General features: G+C 44.2%; 1 protein-coding gene across 1 annotated transcript in view; it reads right to left on the reverse strand.

The window, feature by feature from the left end:
- The window catches only part of NID2 (nidogen 2), a 370,310-nt gene that overhangs the window by 169,845 nt on the left and 178,720 nt on the right, over nt 1-21,745 (reverse strand). The window contains exons 9-10 of the mRNA XM_069637470.1: nt 15,585-15,734; nt 4,883-5,011 (exon numbers count right to left, since the gene is read on the reverse strand). Coding sequence (XP_069493571.1) covers nt 4,883-5,011; nt 15,585-15,734 — 279 coding nt within the window. The remainder of the gene's footprint in view (nt 1-4,882; nt 5,012-15,584; nt 15,735-21,745) is intronic.

The raw sequence follows: 21,745 nt of genomic DNA on the forward strand, positions 1-21,745 counted from the left end.
AGCTATAAATGACAGTGATTGATGCCTGCCCCAGACAGTAGAGGACAAAAGATGCAGAGACCAGACCTAGCCAGCTACAAAAAGGTTTGGGATTCCCCAAGTGAAATACCCTTACCAGTTTGCCTGGGAAGCAGTCTGGGAAAGTAAATGCGGACACCGTTCGGTTAGATTTTCATTTTTATGCTAAATATCCATCACGTGTGAGACCACCAGCCCTTTTTGCAGGACTTGTGGATTATGTTCCTGAGTGAGTAGGAACTCGTTTTATGAGTGTCCTTTTTATGAGCCTCCATACATGATTTTTGGAATTATACCTTTCCTATAACATTTAGGGCATCTGCATTTTTCTATTGCAGCACACTGCACTTTCTGTGCAGTGTTGCTGGCAAGCCCCTTGAACTCCTTAGGCAGAATTCTCAGAAATGTGCCAATTCTCTTCTACTTTAGTGACCCCCAGCTATTTTGCTGGACTTTAGGGCTTTTCATTTTCATCCTGGAGAGAGCGAGACCTTTTTCCCCCACTCTCTCATGTATTTCTCTTTGATTTGAACGTTGTGTTTCTTTTGGTTTTGGAGTCTGACAAACTCTATAGGCATCATCGTTTTACATTGCGACACACAGCCCCTCAGTGCAGTGTCAGAGAGAAGTCCTTTGGATTTCTGCTAAGGTTTAAATACCTTCTCTTGGATAAACTACTATTTCTAAGAGCAGTGAAGTGAAATTGACTTTACTTACATTTGTAACTTTCTAGACCCAGCACACACTATCTTACAATAGGGTGCTGGAGGGGTTGCTTAGTATCCCCCTTTGTCTAGTTTCTCATGTAACATTTTGATGTTACCCTTTCTACAATTAATGGCTGGTGGCAGCGGTTTATTTTTTCCAACCGTTGTGTGTTTCTACAGTGGGCTGCGTTTGCAGCTGCCGTATTGCACCCATGGGTGCCCATTTTGTCAAAATGGCCCTGGTCTTTTTTCCGCCATATTCTGTTGGAAAGGTCCTTCTTGAGATTTACTCTGTGTGCCAAACCAGGTATGGTCCCTTTGCTCATTTGGTCTTTGGCAGGATTCACTGGTGAAGCCCGCCTCTGGCTCCAGCGGGTCTGGCAGTGTAGGAAGCAAGGCAGGTTCCCAAAACTGCCTTTGATTAATCCCCTTGATTACAGGAATGCACCCAAAGCTGATTTGCTGGCTTGCTGTCCTTGGAGGACAGCCACCCTGCTGTGCGAGTGAAAGCTAGGCTGTAAATGAATGGGAGACACTTGCATAAAAGGCGAGGACTTTTGCAAGGAAGGCAGAGTTGACCACTGGACGAAGGAAGACAGAGAAAAACTTGGAAGAGAAGCTTGCTGCAACTCTTGGACCATTGGTTTGCCTGGTGAATCCCTGCTGCAGTGCTGAAGCTCTGAATCCGTCTCGACTAGAGAAGCCCTTCAAAGGATGACTTCTCCCCTTTGGTTGGTGGGACTAATCAACCCCAAGACAAACTCATCTGGAAATCCTCTCGTTGGCTGTACTTCCATTTGCTGATGCAGGAACCGAGTGCCAAGGAGAGGAACACCAGAATCAAGTGCATCATTTTTAAGTCAGACCAGAGCTCCAGGAAGATCCTCCGGACTCCCTCAAAGCAGGACTAACCAATGCTGAGCCACCTCAACAGGGTGCTGGACCCCAGATGCAAGGAAAGTCCGCCAAGTATCCGAGTGCTTTTCGCGAGAAGCTGAAACCACGAACTGCTGCTTATCTACAGTTTGCCCATTGCTGCCGCTGACCTTCAAATCGTATTGCAGGAGTCCCCAGACATCCACCCTCTTGTCCCCACGACTGAGGGCCAGGAACAACAGGATCTGCCACACTACCACAGGAACAGAAGCCAGTTGAACCAATTTCTTCAGACCTAAGGCACTGTAAACTAAGGGGTACTTACCTCTTGTTGTGTAGCTTGCTAGCTCTCAGTTGAGACTTGCATGTGCTGCCTTTTGCAGAGTTGCTTGCAGCTTTGCCCACCACAAGCCTCCCAGCTTGTGGCCTAACAGTGATTTCTTTTTCAACAAAACTCTCTATAACATTGTGCAATACTTTTTACTTACCTTCAAGAAGTGCCTTAGCTCCCCTAGACTTTGTTCAATTGACATTGGCTATCCGGGCTCCCTGAAGACTCTTCAAACCTCTGACTGTGTTTTGATCTGTCCCTCCAAAACTCATACATTCTTTACTTGTATAGCTGGGAAAGGGTTAAACTACAGTGCATTGGGGAGGGGGGGGGGGTTCTAAGGTAATTACATGCTGGAGAAACTTGTTAACCATTGCTTCCTTTCCTAACCATTTCCTTTTAACACCAAACTCAGTATTGTTCTAAATGTCCAGTGATGTATCAATGTCCACAGTGTCCTAGCTATTGAAGTCACCCGAGGGTGTAGGAAGTGTGTGTGCCATCCCAAATGGGTATCTACTAATTTACTGGAACAGTGTGTATTTTTTAAGTATATTTAAGTGTTAAATATGTTGCTCTCTTCTAAAGAAGGCTTATTCAAATTGACTTAAATCATTTTTTAATCAAGAAACCTTGAGTGCAAGTGTTAATGGGATAGTGGTCACTGCGAAACTCCATTTTGCAACCATACAGCTCACATTAACCACTCTTGATATAAGCCTGGCTACTCAGTCATTGTTGGGGAGAATTCTCAGAAATGTGCTAGTTGCAATCTACCTTAGAGACCCCTAGCACTTTTGTTGTACTCGAAGACTTTAATTTTGAACCTGGAGAGAGACCTTTTTCCCACCCTCCCATGTATTTTTCTGTGATTTGAGCTCTGTTTCTGGAGTCTGACAAACTCCATAGGCATCGTTTTGCCTTGTGTCACACAGCACCTTCAGTGCAGTGACACAGGGAAGTATTTTAGATTTCCCAGGGTTTAAATACCTTACTCTTGGATTAACTACTGTTTAGAGCAGTAAAGTGAAATTGACTTTACTGTACATTGTAACTTTCTAGACCCAGCACACACACTATCTTACAATAGGGTGCTGGAGGGGTTACTTAGTAGCCCCTTTGTCTAGCTTCTGATGTAACATTTTTTATGTTACCCTTTACACAATTAATGGCTGGTGTCAGTGGTTCCTTTTTACTACCGTGTTTGTATTTTTACTGTGGCTGCGTTTGCAGCCACAGTAAAGCACCCATGGGTGCCATTTTTGTCCAAATGGCCCTGGTAGTCTTTTTGCCAATTCTTGTTGTTTTGGTCCTTCTTGATATGATATGGCATTTATAACGTGCCTATACACAGGTGTTTCAAGGCGCGAAGATTGAGATTACTCTGCCTGGCAAACCAGGTTTGGTCCCTTTGTTTGGTTTTGTCTTTGGCGGGCTTCATGAGGGACATCCACCTCTGGCTCCAGAAGGTCTGGTGGGGGCAGTAAGTGAAGGAGGTGCCAGGAAACTCCCTGTGCTTAGTCTCCTAGGAGACAGGAATGCACTCCTAGGTGATTAGCTGGCTGGCTGTCCGGCAAGGACAGCCACCTGCTGGGTGACTGACAGCTAGGCTGGAATGAATGGAAGCAAGCTGCATAAAAGGCGAGGCTTTTTGACTTGGAAGGCAGAGTCAACCACTGGACGAAGGAATCTGAAGAAGAACTCGAAGGGGATGCCTGCTGCAACTCCTGGACTGTTGGTTTGCCCAGTGAAGCCCTGCTGCTGTGCTGAAACTAATTCCTATCGACTGAGAAGCCCCTCAAAGACTACTTCTCCCCTTGAGTTGGTGCGACCAATCAACTCCAAAGTAAGCCACCGGACATCCATCTCAGAGCTGGTTTAATTTCCACAGGGTGCTGCTGGAAACCGTATATACACTTATGTAAAAGAGCGGTTATTTTCCCTTGTCTGCTACAAGCCCTGGGTTTACCTTTCCCTTGCTTTATACGCATTTTCATGTCATGGTACACCCCCGCTTTGGGCTGTGTGATCTTGTTGGAGGAGCATCTTGGCAGGTTTATCATCTCGACGCCCTGGGGCTTTACTGGGTAGGTCGTACATTGCTCGCCCCACCGATCCGACTATAGTGTCTATGCAGGCCAGGACTAACACAAGGCTGCAGTTTATACGGCTTCAGTTCCCTAATATTATGGACACTATAGTCCCCCCACCCCCCCCCCCCCCCCAACCACAACAAAGCAAGCAGCAATACAGAAGCACAAGAGCACAAGATGTTGTGTGGTCCCAAACTACACAGGTCAGAGCAAGACTGATCCTCCCATACCTTAGAGCAGTGATATCCCCAGCAACACTCGCAGCTCTGTGGTCCACCAACCCTGGATCTGGAGTGATGTGTGCCCTGGCAGCTCAGCCCGCTCAGGCCCACTTCCCCTGGGCCTAAACATGGGGGCGGGGGTAAGGTGGAGGGGCATGGCCTCCAGACACCAGTTTCCTATTCGCTGATCTCTGAACAGTGCAGAATCAACTGCAGTATCGGTGCCCCTCGCCGATTGCAGCGTTGGAGGGGCTAGAGGAAAGCACCCAAAACCGTGAGTCAAACTCACATGGCAAGCCCCACCATCAGAACTCAGCTTCAAGGCCGCTTCCGACACCACAAAAAAATGGAGTCATTGAAAACTGAGCAGAAGTGTAGCAGGTGGCAGGCTGTTTCTAAACCTTTGAGTGAAAAACTATGCGTGTATACCAATAATTGATGTAATTGTATCTCTCAAGATGAATTCATGACCCATTTATACTCTTCTCAAAGTCATTTCTATTAATGTTTAATCTGGATCTTAAACTAGCATATACACTATCTAATACATAGAAAAACAGGGTGGGTTAGTCAGATTTCAAATGATACAGCAAGGGAAAGAGAAATAGAATTAAAAGAGCAGCAAATCTCACTTACCAACACATGTGTGACCATCTCCTGCAAACTCGTAGCCTGCTTCACACTCGCAGCGATAGCTTCCCGGAAGATTGAGACACAAGGAATGTGCACTGCATCTGGTAAAGCCTGCTACACATTCATCTACATCTATGGAAAAACAAAATGGCGGCTTAACTCGCTTTAAAAAAAAAAAAGGAGTAGATTTTAATCTTTCGCATATTCAGAGCCAGAGAACATGGATTTTGGTTTCTGTTGAGATTGATTTCTAAAATCTGTCATGGTGGCCAGATCTTAGGAGGCCACCCTTGTTATTGTGAACAGGGGAACTCTGGGAGGTTAGCCAAACCATATCAAGGTAAGCGTGGAAGAGTGGACAAGGCTAAATCTCAAGAGAAGTGAGTGGGGTTTGGGGTCCATAATGAGTCCACACAGTGAAAGTACAAGAATACTATATTTATTGTAGGCCCAAAAACACTAAGAAAATGAATCAAGCAGGTAATATTAAGGTAAGTTAAGTGTGGTCTAGGTGGGGAATACTGCAATTACTGTATTCAAAAAGCCCTGCCACTCTTCTTACCCACATAATCTAGCATACCAAAGTTAGCCAGCTAGTAAATAGTATTCGTATCACTGCTGTGTACCAACCTTTAGGTTGTTTCATTCCCCTAATGTGTCCTATACTTAGGCATTCTCACTCTATCCAGGTATCTCAAATCTAGGTGCTTTACATTTACTGTTGTGTCTCCAATTTAGGAGTTCACCCTCTGTTAGGGAGATCTTTATCATTGTTATGCTTCATTCCCTCTACTAGCGAGACCCTGTAACGAAATCATGGTGGCAACAGTAAATACAGACACAATTGATCACAGTTCAAGGGTGTTTATTAAATTGTATAAATGGGTAAGAAAAACGCCTGATCTAAACCTAAATCTAAGATGGGAGCAAGCTAAAACCATCAAATAATAAGGCAGTCCTAGTGGTGTCTTGTCAAATAAAATGGGCCTATACTAAAAAAAAAAAAAAAAAAACTATTGCAATCCTTACTGCTAAGTTACAAAATAGTGTGGGATAATGTTCACCAGAAAAGAAAGAAGTGTTCACAAAATGGATGGCATAACTGGGGGTCTCCCTTGCCAGGTCTTTAGCACGGGACAAGGCATGACTCGACCCCAGCACACTCCTGGGAGTCTCCAGCACAAGCTTATAGTTAGTTTCCAAAATATCAGGGCCTTCTGTGACCAAGTCTCTTTTTACACCAAGTCTCTTGCCTCAGAGGGCCTGATGTGCTATAAACAACAAAATAAAAGTTCATTTCAGTAATCTTCCCGTCAGGCAATTTCCCTTGATCCGTGGATCCCCCTCAATTGGGCTCTGATCCTTTACCAACATTGGCCTCCTGCAGTGGGGTTCACTACGGCCTTTTGTTCACGATATCAGCAACTTGCAACATTCAAGAGTCTTAATGTCTTTTTAAAAAACCGTTCATGGTGGACACACCTCAGTCAGGTTCACACTTGTCGACACAATGCTTCTTGAGTGTTACGTTTTGCTCTCATTCGCAGGCATCCCTCAGCCAGGTTCACATTGACCAGTTTAACACAGTACACTTAGTTGCAACACCTTGCGGGATTCACTTCCCTTAGTTTTTCTTTTAAACAATCATTCACTGTGGACATCCCTCAGTCGGGTTCACTATTGTCAGCACAATGTTCACTGGGTTTCCTTACCCTTGGACCCCCCTCAACTGGGCTCCGATCCTTCTTTACAATGTGTCAAAGACCTTTGATTGTACAAGGGGTTTTACTCGACCCTTGCATGACCACTTTGACACTCTGCATCAGGCTCTCTTAGGGCCTCCTGGTTTTTGTAGTTTCTTCAAAAGGGGACCAACCAGAGTCTTTCGAATGGAACGCCCACGTGGTGCCGGGCCACTCTGCAGCTGGTCTGCCTGGGGTTTTGCAAGCGTTAACACACACATTCATTGTTCATAAGCTCTTTTCCATTCATATTATGTTGCCGTTTGCAACCTTTAATCAACACAGTTCAGTTTACTATCGGTTCTCCCTCCGACTCATGAGCTGTGCTGAATTCTTTGGTGTTTCTCCTCTTTGGAGTCAAAGACAGTACCACGGTATCAAGTGTCTTGGCCATAGGTGCGGGAGGGCTCTGTGTACTGTTGATATCTGTTACACCACACACCAGCTGCAGTTCCTGGTTTTATTGGCCGGTGATTGGCTGGCTGTCCGGCAAGGACAGCCACCCTGCTGTGTGACTTACAGCTAGGCTGGAATAAATGGGAGAAACCTGCATAAAAGGGGAGGCATTTTGGCTTGGAAGGCAGAGTCGATCACTGGACGAAGGAATCTGAAGAAGAACTTGGAAGAGACGCCTGCTGCAACTCCTGAACCGTTGGTTTGCCCGGTGAGGCCCTGCTGCTGTGCTGAAGCTCCAAATTCGCCTCGACTAGAGAAGCCCTGCAAGGACGACTTCTCCCCTTGAGTTGGTGGGACCAATATACTCCAATATAAGCCTGTCTGGACATCCTCTCGAAGCTGGCTGTACTTCCACTGCTGCTATTGGAACCAAAGTGCCAGGGAGAGGGTCACCAGATCGAGTGCATTGCTTTTAAGACAGACCCGAGCTCCAGGAAGATCTTCCGGACTTCCAGGAAGCAGGACTGACCAAGTCTGAGCCACCTCAACAGAGTGGACCCCAGATGCGAGGAAAGCCATAAGTGGTATCCGAGAACCATGGTGGTGCTATTTGCTTGCGACGCAAGGAGCTGAAACCGCAAAGTGACACTGATTTGAAGTTTGACCATTGCTGCGACCGACCATCCCATTGCAGAGCAGGAGTCCCCAGAAGTCCTCCCTCTTGTGCCCACGACTGAGGCCCAGGAACAGGATCTGCAGAGCTGCACAGCAACAGAAACCAGCTGGCACCATTTCTTCTAACCAAAAGGTACTGTACAGTCTGAGAGAACTTGCCTCTTGTTGTGTAGCTTTACTTGTCTTGGTTGCTTCTGTAGAGTTGCTTGCATCTTCTACACCTCACAAGCCTAACAGCTTGTGCCCCTACATTGATTCTTCCTTTTCTACAAAAACTTCTAAAACATTGTGCAAGACTTTTACTTACCTGCAACAAGTACTTTAGCTCCCCTTGACTTTTGCTAACTTAACATTGGCTGTACTGGCTCCCCGAGTGACTCTTACCTCTGACATTGTGTTTTACCTTTCCTTCCACGAAGGGGTTAAGTTACTTGCAATTGGGGGTGGGTTCAAAAAGTACTTCCCTGTTTCAGGATAATTTTGCGATCTCTTGTTTTGTTCTAATAACCCTTTTAATTGACACCAATCTCAGTATTGCTCTAAATGTACCAGTGATATATTAATGTCCACAGTGTCCCAGGTATTTGAGTCACCTGAGGGTGTAGGAAGTGTCTGTGTGCCATCCCCAATGGCTACTTGCTGATTTAGAGAAACTAAGAGTGTGCATTTTGGAGTATATTTGTGTGTTACTGTATATTGCCCCTTCTGAAGAAGGTTTATTCAAACTGACTGTTAAATAAATTAATAATTGTTTAATCAAGAAAATTGAGAGTAAGTGTTTATTTGGATACTTGTCACTGTGAATCTGTTTAACTACCCTACTCTCACAGTGACCCCTCTTGAGATAAGTCTGGCTGCTCAACCACACTACCAACCTGTGTAGCACAGACTTATACCAAAGGTTGGGTTCCTATTGCCAGGAGGCCAAGGTTGTTGTAGTGCACCGAAAGGGTGCTGCTCCAAATTTCACCTACCAAAGCACTAGCGAGGGTCATCTCAGATCAGGTAGTCCAGCAGGGCTTCACCAGGACAGGAAAGGTTAACAGGCATCGTCAGAAGTCGTCCTCAGGTTTTCAGTCAGCCGCACAGGATACTTGGCTCAGTTTCTGATCTGCTGGAATGACTGCAGTACTCTTCTTATCCTAAATTCAGGTGAGTGAGCAGATTCAGCCCTTCAATAGCAAAGATCTGCACCACTCGCTTAGCCAGCAGTGTTCCAATCAGGACCACTGTGGGTTTTCCTCATGCACGCACACCAGACTTGCTGGCACCAGTTTGTAGATTGGGACCAGACCGTCACACAAATTGCATGAACTAGCCTGTGAAAGCAACAGCTTTCCCGACAAACGCATTACCATATTAGGTATTTCCTGACCTGAGAGGGCAGGTAGAAGGCCAAGACCCAATATGGCCAAAGCATAAGCAAATACCCTTGCGGCATGGCCATTTTCAAACACTAGCCACGCTTAGTAGCCAGATGCAGTACATGCGAATGGACATACTAGAATGAATGCAAAAACAATAAAAATGTAGCTGTCACCAGCTAGTCCCTAGGCACATACAAAAGTAATCATAAATCCCCAGTATAACAATCTAGTTTGATATAAAAGTATCCCCATACACTACATTGTAAGATGCTGTGTCCACTGTAAGAAAAGTTACCAAAACAGGTAAAAAGTAAAAGACAAAAAGGGAAACAGTTTACCCCAGACTTGATTTCACCATGATAAAATGAGCAAAAAAGTCCAAGGAAGTGAAGCAGAAGGCTTCACTCTTCTGTAAAAAGTAAGGACAGGTCTAAAACAAAAGCAAACAGGTTTTGGGGGGTCTATAGAATATGGAAGGAAAGTTGCCTAGAAGAAATCCTTCCTAACATGTTCCTTTGGTCGTCTAACTTGGGTAAAGTATCCTGCCCCCGGGTTAGCTTTTGGTCTGGAAGAGAGACTAGAACGTACCATCTGACAAATTGTTATTGAACTTTGAAATACTTTTGAACTATTTAAAATCACAACCACACACCCATTGCATCCTTGTAGAGAATACATTCCCCGGAAGAAACCTTGTATTGGAATCTGTGACATTTGGACACTAGGCCCAATAATGGTTAGTTATTGAGTGATGTATTGTAAGCAAACCTACTGGTGAATGTACAGATTTGTGCTAAAAGGTTTTGTGTGATATTGCTACCCATTAGTTTAATTTCTTGGTGTGTTCTTAAATGCCTAAATAATACCTGTATTTTTAGAACCGACTGTCTAAGCTGAATTATTGTGCGTTATTCTGTGTGGACTCATTGGGCCCTCTTCCACATTCACACTCTGAGACTAAGCCTTGGCTGCTCTCCACAATACCTTGATTTGGTTTTGGCTAAACTCCTGTTCATCATAACTAGGGTGACCTCCTAAAATATGCTCACTAGGGTCGTTTTTATAAATCCATCTCAACAAGTCTACAAATGCAAGAAAGTGTGTCTAGTTGCAACAAGTGCTACCAATCATGCCAGTCATTGGATCAAGACAGAAAAAATAGAGATAAACATTTTAATCAGTAAATATAAAAACACTCGGAAATGTTTCCGTATAAAAAAGAAGACAAAAATGCATTTTGTTGACAAAAGATATCACATAAAACAACATTATGTGGAGGTAATAGTTTTCAATGAATCGAAAAAACCACAGTTCACATGGAGTAACGACATTGTGAGGTTAGTAGGGGTATGTGGCAGACAAATGACTGTTTTGGATGGCCTTAGTTTGTAAATAGCAAGCTATTTACAAACTAAGGACATCCAAAAGTCATTTACTGATTAAAATGTTTCTCTATTTTTTCTGTCTTGATCCAATGACTGACATGATTGGTAGCACTTGTTGCAACTAGATACACTTAGTGCGTGTGTAGGCGGGTAGCTGTTTTGTGGCAATTTTCTTATGTACTTGTTTACAATTGGTCCTCAGCCACACAGCCCCCTAAAAAAGAGGACCTCCTAGCTCTAATTGCTTGTATCTCCAAATGCAAGAAATCCATCTCAACAAGAGATGCCAGCGTGTCAGTTGCCAGAGTGTCTGGGGTAGGCAGGAAGTGAGGGAGATGCCTGAAACTCCATGTACTTAGTCTCCTAGGAGACCCAATGCACTCTGTGGCGATTGGCTGGCTGACTGTCCGGCAAGGGCAGCCACCCTGATGGGTGAGTGACAGCTACGCTGGAATGAATCGGAGAGAACTAAATAAAAGGCAAGTCTTTTGGCTTGAAAGGCAGAGTCAACAACTGGACGAAGGAACCGAAGAAGAGCTTGAAGAGGATGCCTGCTGCAACTTCTGAACCGTCGGTTTGCCTGGTGAAGGCCTGCTCCACTGACTACTTGCCAAGTTTGCATTGACATAGAATCGCAAGGACGACTTCTCCCTTTGAGTTGGTGGACCAATGAACTCCAAAGTAAGCCACCTGGACACCCATCTCGGAGCTGGTTGAATTTCCTCAGAGTTGCTGCAGGAACCGTATAGCCAGGGAGAGGGACACCAGATTGTGTGTGTTACTTTTAAGCTGGCGTAAAGCTTTCGGAAGATCCTCCGGACTCCCACGAAGCAGGACTGACCTAGCCTGAGCCCCCTCAGCAGAGTGCGGGACCCCAGAAGCAAGGACAGCCAGGAACCGCGCTTATTGCCATTTGCTCTACCACAAGGAGCTGAAACGCGAAACAGCCACTGAAAGTAAAGTTTGCCAGTTGCCAGTTTTGACAGTGCAGGAGTCCCCTGACGTCCTCCCTCTTGTCCCCACGACTGAGGCCCAGGAACAGTGAGATCTGCAGAACTGCACAGGAACGGAAGTCAGCAGCTGCATCTTTTCTTCTTTACCAAGGTACTCTAAAGCAAGTCTAAGAGAACTTGCCTCTTACTGTAGAAGTGCTTGTAACTTCCACAACTCACAAGTCTAATCAGCTTGTGGCCCTACATTTGATTCTTCTTTTCATCAAAGACTCCTAAGAACTTGTGCAAAGACTTTCCCCATTACTTACCAGAAATGCTTTATCCTATCCAAGACATTTGCCCAATGACTTTGGCTTAGCCTATTGAACTGAATGACTCTTCTAGTGAACTCTAAAAGTATCTGCACTGTTTTGGAATATTTGTGGTCTCTTGTGTTCTAATAATCTTTGCCTTTTACCAACTTAGTAAGTATTTTGAATGCCAACAGTAAGGTATTAATGTCCCCAGCACCCTTGTTGCTGAAGTCACCTGTGGGTATACATAGTAACTCCTTTATCCCCACGTCTCATGTAACATTCTGTTACACTTACTAACTTGAATGGGGGGCAGTGGTTTCTTTTTTACTATCTTGTGCCATGTGTCTGCAGGCTGATTCTTCAACTGCAGTACAGCATCCAAGGGTGACCATGTTCTTCCACTTTCTTCTTTTTTTTGCCATTTCTTGTCAGTTAGTTCCTTCTTGACTTTTACTCTGTTTGAATCATGTTTGAGCCCTTTGTGCATTTTGCCTTTGGCGAGCTTCTGCCCTGAAGGCCACCCAGGCTCCAGTGTGTCTGGAAAGGCAGGAAGTGAGGGAGGGTCCTGAAACTTCCCTGTCCTTTGTCTCTAGGTGTGTCTAGTGGAACCAGTTCCACATGGTCAGCAGGCTGTCCTGGAGGACAGCCACCCTGCTGTGTGATTGACAGCCTAAGCCTAGAGCTGTGAATGAATGGAACCTGAATAAAAAGCAAGGTTTGTTAGTCAAGATTGTATGTAGTACTCTTTGGGAGACTACACAAACCTTGTCCTCCTGGCAATGGGAACCCAACCTTTGGTATAAGTCTGTACTACACAGGTTGGTAGTGTGGCTGAGCAGCTAGGCTTATCCCAAGAGGGGTCAATGTGAGCTGTAGGGTTGTAACAGAGATTCACAGTGACAGTTAACCAAATAAACTCTTACACTCAAGGTTTCTTGATTAAACAATTATTTATTAATTGTTTAATTGAATAAGCCTTCACGGCATGCCCGAGTAAAACCAGTTCCAATTGGCTGGCATGCTGTCCAGGAAGATAGCCACCCTGCTGGGTGATTGACAGCCTAGGGCTGTGAATGAATAGGAATGTGTTTAAAAGACACATTTTTGGGACTAGAGGCAGAGTTGACCACCAGAGGACAACATCCGACAGAGAAGATGTGAAGAGACGCCAGCCACACCCTCCTGAACCGCAAAGTGCCCGGTTTCGACTGGGAAGACCTGCACGGGACAACATTCTCCTTTGGGGTGGTGGGGCTAACTATGCTTGAGACAAGTGTCATTTTGGCATAACCCCCGAATTGCTGCGTCTTTCCAAGGCTGCAGAATCCAATGCCTTGGGACCGCTGACCATCATCGAGTGCATTGTCTTTGGAAGTTTGAATCCAGCCAAAACCTCGTGGGTATCCAGAGGACCCTACAGAAGTAGGACATTTTCATCCAGAGTCCCTTCACCAGAGTCCAGAACTGAGGGATAAAGTAACTTCTAACCAGAGCCGTTCGTTCTACTTTGGCTCGGGGTAAAAGGCACCAAAACCACAAAAGGCTGCTGAATCAAGGAGAATGCATTGCTGCGGAGCCCCTCTCTCAAATGCTGCTGCAGAAGTCCACCAGACGTCCTCCCTTTCGTCACTACGACCAAAGACCAGGAACAAGGGTCTACTACACTGCAAAAGGAAGGCATCCAGCTGGTACGTATTGTTCAGTTCACAAGTACTGTGGGGCTTGGGGTAAATCCACCTTCTGCCATTTGTGGTGCTACCTAGCTTGTGGAGTACTATTTTACACTCTTGAGTTGACCTCAACTCACCTGCACTGGCCTCTCAGCTTGGGCTTCTTCAAGTCTTCAAGGTGGCTCCTCTTGAGCCTCGATTTTCTATTGAACTACTGATTATTTACAAAACAAATTCTAAGAGGAGAGCACCAGAACTTTGAACTAGCCCATTGCCGGTGGCTGTCCTGGCTCCCTAAAGACCCCCCTCTTAACCCATTGGCTTTTGCAGTGCTTGTTCCCTTACATGTTTTAATTGTCGAACACTATTATTGCAGGGATAAAAGGCTGCCTACATCCCTCTGGGAGAATCCAACTGTTTTTCTAAGAACAAAGCATGTTCTGATCTAACTATAACGTTTCCCTCCTTATAACTCAATATTGCAAAGGTGATCACAAATCAGTGTTATTACTGACCTCAAATTACTCAGTGTGCTGGAATATGTATAACATATGAAAAGTTACTCACCTGCTTTATCACTCTTGTTGAAATTGAATCCTAACTTTGGGATTAATGCTACTATTAGTTGCTGGTTTTTAAAGATTATCCAATTATCCTCGTGTCTATCTAAATCAATATACACTAAGTGTCTAAGTGTTTACTTGGATACCTTCATTTACTGATTTCATTGTACAGCTCTACAGCCCACATTACCCCTCCTACGATAAACCTGGCTGCTTAGTTGCACTACCAATTTGTGTAGTACAGGCCTATATTTAAATGTGGGCTACATAATACTGAGATTAAGACTTGTTAAGTTCCACTCCAGTTGGACCCTACAAGTTCTTACCAAACAGGGGCCATAGAAACTATAGAGGGAAAGTTGCCAAAAATGAAATCTTTAACAGTTGGCACAGCTTGGAACTCTCATTGTACTGCCTTCACCATTGGTAGGTCCAGTCTGGACATATGTCTTTACGTAGGCAGGGCATTTTTTACTAGGTATCGTGCTGAAGTCATCATGATGAGTGTTCCTACGTGGTACTGGACTACATTGGTGGGTCCAGTCTGGACATATTTCTTTACTGTGTTATGACATGTTTCACTGGGCATCAGGGGTGAAGGCAGCATAATAATTCTTCCTATAAGCTGCGGGCCCCGGTTGGTGGGTGCGGTCTAGACAAATCTTTAGTGGCATGGTAATATTTACTAGGTATCAAGGGTGGGACCAATCTGTACATACTCTCTTAGTATTAAGTATATTAAGTGAAAATGTCTAATTTTCCTGAAAATGAAAGACCGCTCATGCTAAATCTTAACTGTCACGCGCCAGCCGCACAAGAGTGCATGCAGGGGCTGACCGAGACATTGTTGTCGGGCAGAGCTGGGGGGGGGAAGGTGTGTGTGTGTGTGAGAGTGAGAGACAGGGTTGGGGCAGAGGTAGAAAAGTGGTTTGGGGATGAAACCCACTATTTCAAGGGGGGGGGTTGATGTATTTTGAATATTATTCGAGATTATCCCATGCAACCATGTTCTTATTTTGTCATTGCATTTGGTACTGGCAAAGCCAATAGGAGTATGTTAATATATGGTAATATTGGCACCCTTTGGTGCAGCCTCCATGGAGATGTAAAGGCACAGACAAGGTGAACAGGTTTTAAACTTGCAATCATTGTGTACCAAGGCATCATGAAAATGGGATGAAAAAAATCTCCCCCTCAATGTGGATAACTTGAATCCATTGGTTTATTTTATGTATTGCTAAAAAAAAAAAATGCTAATTGGCTTTTTACTCAATTTTTCACAGAAACTGTCTTGAAAATGCATTATTTTAACCAAATATTTCAAAATAAATTCTCCAGGGAGAAACACCCAAACCCTCCTTGCTTGGTTAAGGCTCCTTCACTATGCTCTGTCACGCCCGCATATTCGGGGGAAACATTTACGTCACTCCAATTAAAATATTCACCAACCTCCACTGACATTTAACGGTTCTACCATGTACTTTAAACAGTTATATCTCAAACGGTAAGAATTTGTGATGGAGGAAATCGGTTTCAAATAACAGACCCCATTGATTCACCTTAGCCAAGAGCCACACTAACAGCAAACATTTAGACAAATCTTACCCACATGCCTCTGCTGCGCTGCAGAATTATTAATTGCAAGCTCACTTACTTACCAACACAGTCTCGCCCATCACCCTGAAATCCCGTTGCACATTCACAGGTGTACTCCAGTCCTGCTCCTGGCTTGCATCGAGCTGTTGTGTCACAGGCATGGGTCCCGTCATAGCAAGGGTTCACTAGAGTGGGGTCCGTGGTTTCAGAATCTGTAGAGGCAATTCAGTGCAAGATTTACGATGATTTACATAGTGAAAGTGAAAGTGAAATCAGTCGACTGCTAGACCCGTGGGAATCCTTTGAACTTCAGATACAGTAATGGTGGCAATAGATAGTACACACAAATTACGACATCATTTTTCTGATATTGGGGCTTTTGGCAACACACTCAAATAAGTTCTAGAATGTTTCACACTGAACAAAATCGGTCTACCACATCCAACTAAGTACGCATGTGTGATTGGTCTAGGAAAATTACATTTTGAAAGGGCCGTCTGCACATCTGACTTTGTAATTGTCTTGTGCCATGAAGTACTGTAGATTTATGTTAATATTAAAGGAGATTTGTACCATGCAGTATCACCACCGGAGTGGTCCCCTGGCGGCTCTGAAATAGGAAGGGAGGGTGAGTTAGTGGGAGGAAGCTGGAAAAGTGCAAGAGAGCAGTTGATTTGCTGTTGGTGGCCTCCGCCGGTGGGTCTGTTGGCTGGGCCTGGGGTGTTTGCGGCCGGTAGTCGTCGTGTACTGTTGTGCGGGTCTATGTGTGTTTTTGTTTTGTTGTTGCAATGTTGTGACGTTTGTGCGGTTTGTTGAGCTGTAGGTGTGTGGTTCTGTTTGGTTTGGAGTTTTGAGGTGTATGCAGAGGGGGAAATGGTTAGTGGAATTGGTTAGTTGGCATCTCTGTCCTGAATTGAGGCGCTGGGCTTGCGTAATCTCCCCAGATGGGATACGGAAGTGCCCTGCGCCTCTGTCCTGATCTGGGTCATTTATATTGAAGTGGAACCTGGCTGGCACATGCAGATGTATTTTTCCAGTCCGAAATTCACCAACGATAATTAAGGAAAAATATTTAGTATCAAAGAATCAGCATTGAGGACTACCACCCAGTAGTGACCCAAGATAGAGTAACTATTCAGTTAAAGGCTGTATAGGTTTTTTCACATGTGTTGGGAAGCAGATGAATACGTCATCCATAACTTCTGCGCCTGTCCCGAACCAATACCGCAAAGGTGAAACGCGTTCCTCACTGAGACAGCTGTACAGCCCTTCTCCCCACAGGTACACCAGGGTTTGGGAACAATGCGAGCTGAAGATGGCCAATGCATTCACACTAACGTAACGGAGCATGCATTAGACACGAAGCAAACATGCACTCCACATGAAGAATATGTACAATTGGTTCCCAAACCCAGATTACGCTTCACAATAAATTGTTTTATTATGTGTGTTATTGTGCCCAATTCTTCCACGTAACACTACTTCTTCATTAAAAGTCCTCCGATGAGAGTAAAACGCCCAAACCAGTGGCTACAAAGGAATTAAACCTATTTAGTACAAAAATACATTCGGGTGGTGCACTAATTGAACCACTGTATGGGGACAAAAACAAAGAACAACTATTCAGAAAAAAAAAGTATTTCACAAACACAATTTGTAAAGTTGGTAATGGGAAATTCACAGCTTCATTTAGCTGTAATTTGTTAAATTATGAAGATTTGTTATCATGGAAAACACTTCTAAAGCAGATGAGATGCCCAGAAAAGACACTTGCAAATAAATCAATTGGGCCATGCTACCATGGCCTGTTTCTTACCCCATGCTGGGATTAAATCTCCTTATTCACTGGGCAGGAAAAATAGTTTGGAGTTGTTTTTCTATTTCAGACACCGTTGTTTACATATATCGGTGATGAAATATTGATGTTGGTAGTTAACGGGGACTGTGCTGGTGCAGGAAACTAGACGTTCGAGTGTCTGCTTAGATGAGCGTTTTAGCCTCGTTGGGTTTGGAGTTATGGACGAGGGTCGGGAGTTTTATTCAGGCAAAGCGATTTATTGTTAAAAAGGCAGTATGTATTGCAGGAGCGACAGCATTTACCACTCGTGTACCCCATTGTTTCTTACCGAGTAGGGTTACATGCAGGCAGTCTTGAGTTGGCTTGCTAATGTCACAAACGTGGTTTTCTACATAATTCAAAGGGTCCCTGTTAAGTCAGTGAGTGATGTGCATTTCATTATAACTGGTTGTATGCGGATTATATTTTTGTTATCAGGGTAAGAAAGGTTGCCTTTGCATTGGCACAGAGCAGGGTGCTCGGCGCGTTACTAGTCAAATCTGCAGCCACTCTGTAGTGGCTGCAGTCATAACAGCCCCAAACAAAATGCATCCTCATTTTCCAGGCTTGCCTCCAGCGAACATTCCTAATATTCCAAGATACCCAAGCCTGAGATTTAATCTCCTAGCAGAGGTTAGTGATTTGTAGAACGTATTCCGTGTCAAATAGTTCCCTGTTAGTGGTGCACATCACAGGCAGTCAAGTGCCAGATCACACGAGTGAATGGATGGCTGACCTGGATACTTTCAAGTAAAGCTGATCATGTTTACATAAAGGCATCTCTACATATGCAGGGGAATTTAGCCCCTGCAGTGCGGCATAATGATATTGTAACACACCAAGCAGTTCCATGCACAAAAAGAGGAAGGAAGCTGAAGGCAGAGTTCCTTTATAATGTCACAGACCCATGAGGTGACTTGCAATATCCTTTTTACACACAGTAGGGGGTATTTTATTCCATATAATACATGGCCACATAATAACTGGACTCTTCATTAAAGTAATGTTAGATCTAAGCATTGCCAATCAATATAATCAATGTGGAATGTGTTTGGATTTAAAACAAGTAATATGCAGCTCTTAATGCTTTGCAGAAAAATAGTTTAAGCAGTTGAACAAAATGCATCACTAAAACCTTTTCATTTTGAGCTTTAAAATAATTAACATGTATATTCTTCCTCGTATGAATGAAACTCTGGCAGTGCATGCATTAAACATTCTAGCATTAACAGTTTCTGGCCAACTAATGGCTGTACAATATCAGAAAAAAACTATTTTACAAGCAACGATTTGAAAGGATTTTCACGGCTTTAAGTGCTTCAGTGACAGCTGGAACTCCCTCTGCTGGCTCAAGCAGCAGACAGTGAAGTCACAACTAAAGCATAACTGATGACAAAGCAGTTATGATGTCATTTCCCCATTACAGGTCAAATAAAATGTCATAACTAGCCGATAATAAGAACATTATTTCTAGGCTTTTACAAGGATACTGCAGGCTGCCACGTATTATAAGTACAATAACAGTTTGTCAAACCATTTAAAATGGGAAGGCGGTGTTGCTTCTTAAGACAGTATGAGCACAACTTGCTAAACCCGAGCAGAAACACTAAAATGCAAATAAATCAACCAAAGCAGGTGTCTATGAGAAATCAAGAACAATGCAATGAAGACGCTGCGCGGGAGGTGAATGGTTTACACAAACTGTGAATCACAAGACAATGCAGAGTTGCTGAGAAACATGCAAGGGCCTGGGCCTGGTTACCCCATTAGGAGGCCCAGTCCAGGACATCACCCAGAGTTTCCAATGGAGAAAGGAAATGCTTGCAGGGGAGTCTTGTTGGGTCAATACCGTGCAGTATTTACTCTGGTTTGCTTTCAACACACTTCAGCTATAAAACTCCTAATCTGAGCACATTCTCCGGGGCCATTTTGTCACCCCTTGGTTCCAATTCTGCATGCCAAGTATCACAAGCGATAGTAAAAACAAATTAAACCCATTTTCTGCTAGATGCTAGAGGGCTGGGGATTAGGGATGCTTTCATCTACTTTCCATTGGAAGATTTAGTTGTCCTCACATATACTGAGATGGAATGCGTACTATTAAAGTCCAGATTTTATCAAAGATGATACACATAAAAGTGTGTCAAACAGCCATATAAGAAAAGCAATGAATTGACCCAAGAACACTGGAGTCATCCAGGAAGAGGACCTTACCAAAACAACAAAAAGTTGTATTTGTAAACAAATACAGTAGCAATCACATTATTAACAAGACTCTAGGAAAACACTGGCATTGACTTAAATTGGATGAGAATATCAGACTATCTGGATGACACTCCTAAAATCATTTTCAAAGGGCTGACACCCTCAGAAATAAACCAAGTCCCTCACTATTGCCTGATATCAAAAGCCCAATGGAAAACATATGGTTACAACCTGAAACTATTGGATTCAGAAAATGCTGAACATGCACCATGTGCCGGTTTGCACATCAAAAGACCAACAACTTTTGTGACAAGAACGGTAAAGAAATCACAATCAAGCAAGGAATAAATTGCAGGACAAAATACGTGGTTTATGACATCATATGCAAATGCAAAACGGTGCGTTAGGCAAAGTTTGTATGCAGTCCCCTCTGGAAACACTACAAACAACTCTGACTACAGGTATAGGAACCCTAACCTTTGGTATAAGCTTGTACTACACAGTTTTGGTAGTGTGTTCAGCAGCCAGGCTTATCTCAAGAGGGGTCAATGTGAGCTGTAGTGGAGTTACACAGAGATTTACAGTTACAAGTATTCAAATAAACTCTTATACTCAAGGTTTCTTGAATAAACAATTATTAATTTGTCAGTCAGTTAGAATAAGCCTTCTTCAGAAGGGAGCAATATAATAGTAACACTCCAATACACTTCATGAAATACACACTCTTAATATCTCTAAATCAGTAGATACCCTTTTGGGATGGCCCACAGACAATACCTACACCGTCAGGTGACTTCAATTGCTAGGCTGCTGGGGACATTAATATAACACTGTTGCATTTAGAATCATAGTAATAAGTCAAAGAAAAAAAGATTTAGAACAAACAAGAGACCACAAATATTCTTAAACTGGCAAATAATTTCATATTCCCCAATAAGTGTCATTCGATGGAAGAGGCTAAGCCAAAGTCAATAGGCAAAAGTCTATGTGAGCTGAAGCACTTCTTTGTAGGCAAGTAGAAAGTCTTTGCACAATGTTTTGTCTTTGAAGAAAAGAAGAATCCATTGTAGGGCCATAAGCCGATTAGACTTGTGAGTAGTAGAAGATGCAGGCAACTCTACAGTAAGAGGTAAGTTCTCTCAGACTTTGTACAATATCTTTAAAATGAAGAAAAGATGCCGCAGAGGACTCCTGTTCCTGTGCAGCTCTGCAGATCTCACTGTTCCTGGGCCTCGGTCATGGGGACAAGAGGGAGGACATCAGGAGACTCCTGCACTGCACTCGGATGGTCAAAACTCGCAAACCAGCAAACTTCACTTTCAGTGGCTGTTCAGTGTTTCAGCTCCTCACGTCTACCGCAAATAGCAACACTGCAGTTCCTGGCTGTCGAGATGGACCTTCCTTGCTTATGGGCTCCCCCACTCTGTTGAGGGGGCTCAGTCTCAGTCAGTCCTGCTTCCTGGGAGTCCGGAGGATCTTCCTGGAGCTCTAGGCCAGCTTAAAAGCAACACACACAATTTGGTGTTCCTCTCCCTGGCTCTACGTTTTCCAGCAGCAACTCTATGGAAATTCAACCAGCTCCGAGATGGAAGTCCAGGTGGCTTACTTGGGAGTTTATTGGTCCCACCAAAGCAAAGGGAGAAGTGGTCCTTGCAGGGGCTTCTCTGTCAATGCGAACTTGGCGTTTCAACACTGCAGCAGGGCTTCACCGGGCAAACCAACGGTCCAGGAGCTGCAGCAGGCATCCTCTTCAAGTTCTTCTTTGGTTCCTTCGTCCAGTGGTCGACTCTGCCTTCCAAGCCAAAAGCCTTGCCTTTTAATCAGTTCTCTCCCATTAATTCCAGCATAGCTGTCAATCACCCAGCAGGGTGGCTGTGTTGGTCAGACAGTTAGCCAGCCAATCACCACAGAGTGCATTTGGGTCTCATAGGTGACTAAGCACAGGGCGTTTCGGCACCCTCCCTCACTTCCCGACTATCCCAGACACCCTGGAGCCAGAGACAGGCTTCACTCGTGAATCCCACCAAAGGCAAAGCGAACAATGGGACCAAACCTGGTTTGGCGCACGGAGTAAATCTCAAGAAGGACCTTTACACAAAGAAATGGCAAAAAAAGAAGACCGGGTGCCCTTGGGTGCTTTACTGCAGCTGCGAACGCAGCCTGCAGTAAATGCACACCATG

Source organism: Ambystoma mexicanum, chromosome 14 (genome assembly GCF_040938575.1).
Source record: "Ambystoma mexicanum isolate Mex_15411 chromosome 14, UKY_AmexF1_1, whole genome shotgun sequence".
NCBI classification, from domain to species: Eukaryota; Metazoa; Chordata; class Amphibia; order Caudata; family Ambystomatidae; genus Ambystoma; species Ambystoma mexicanum.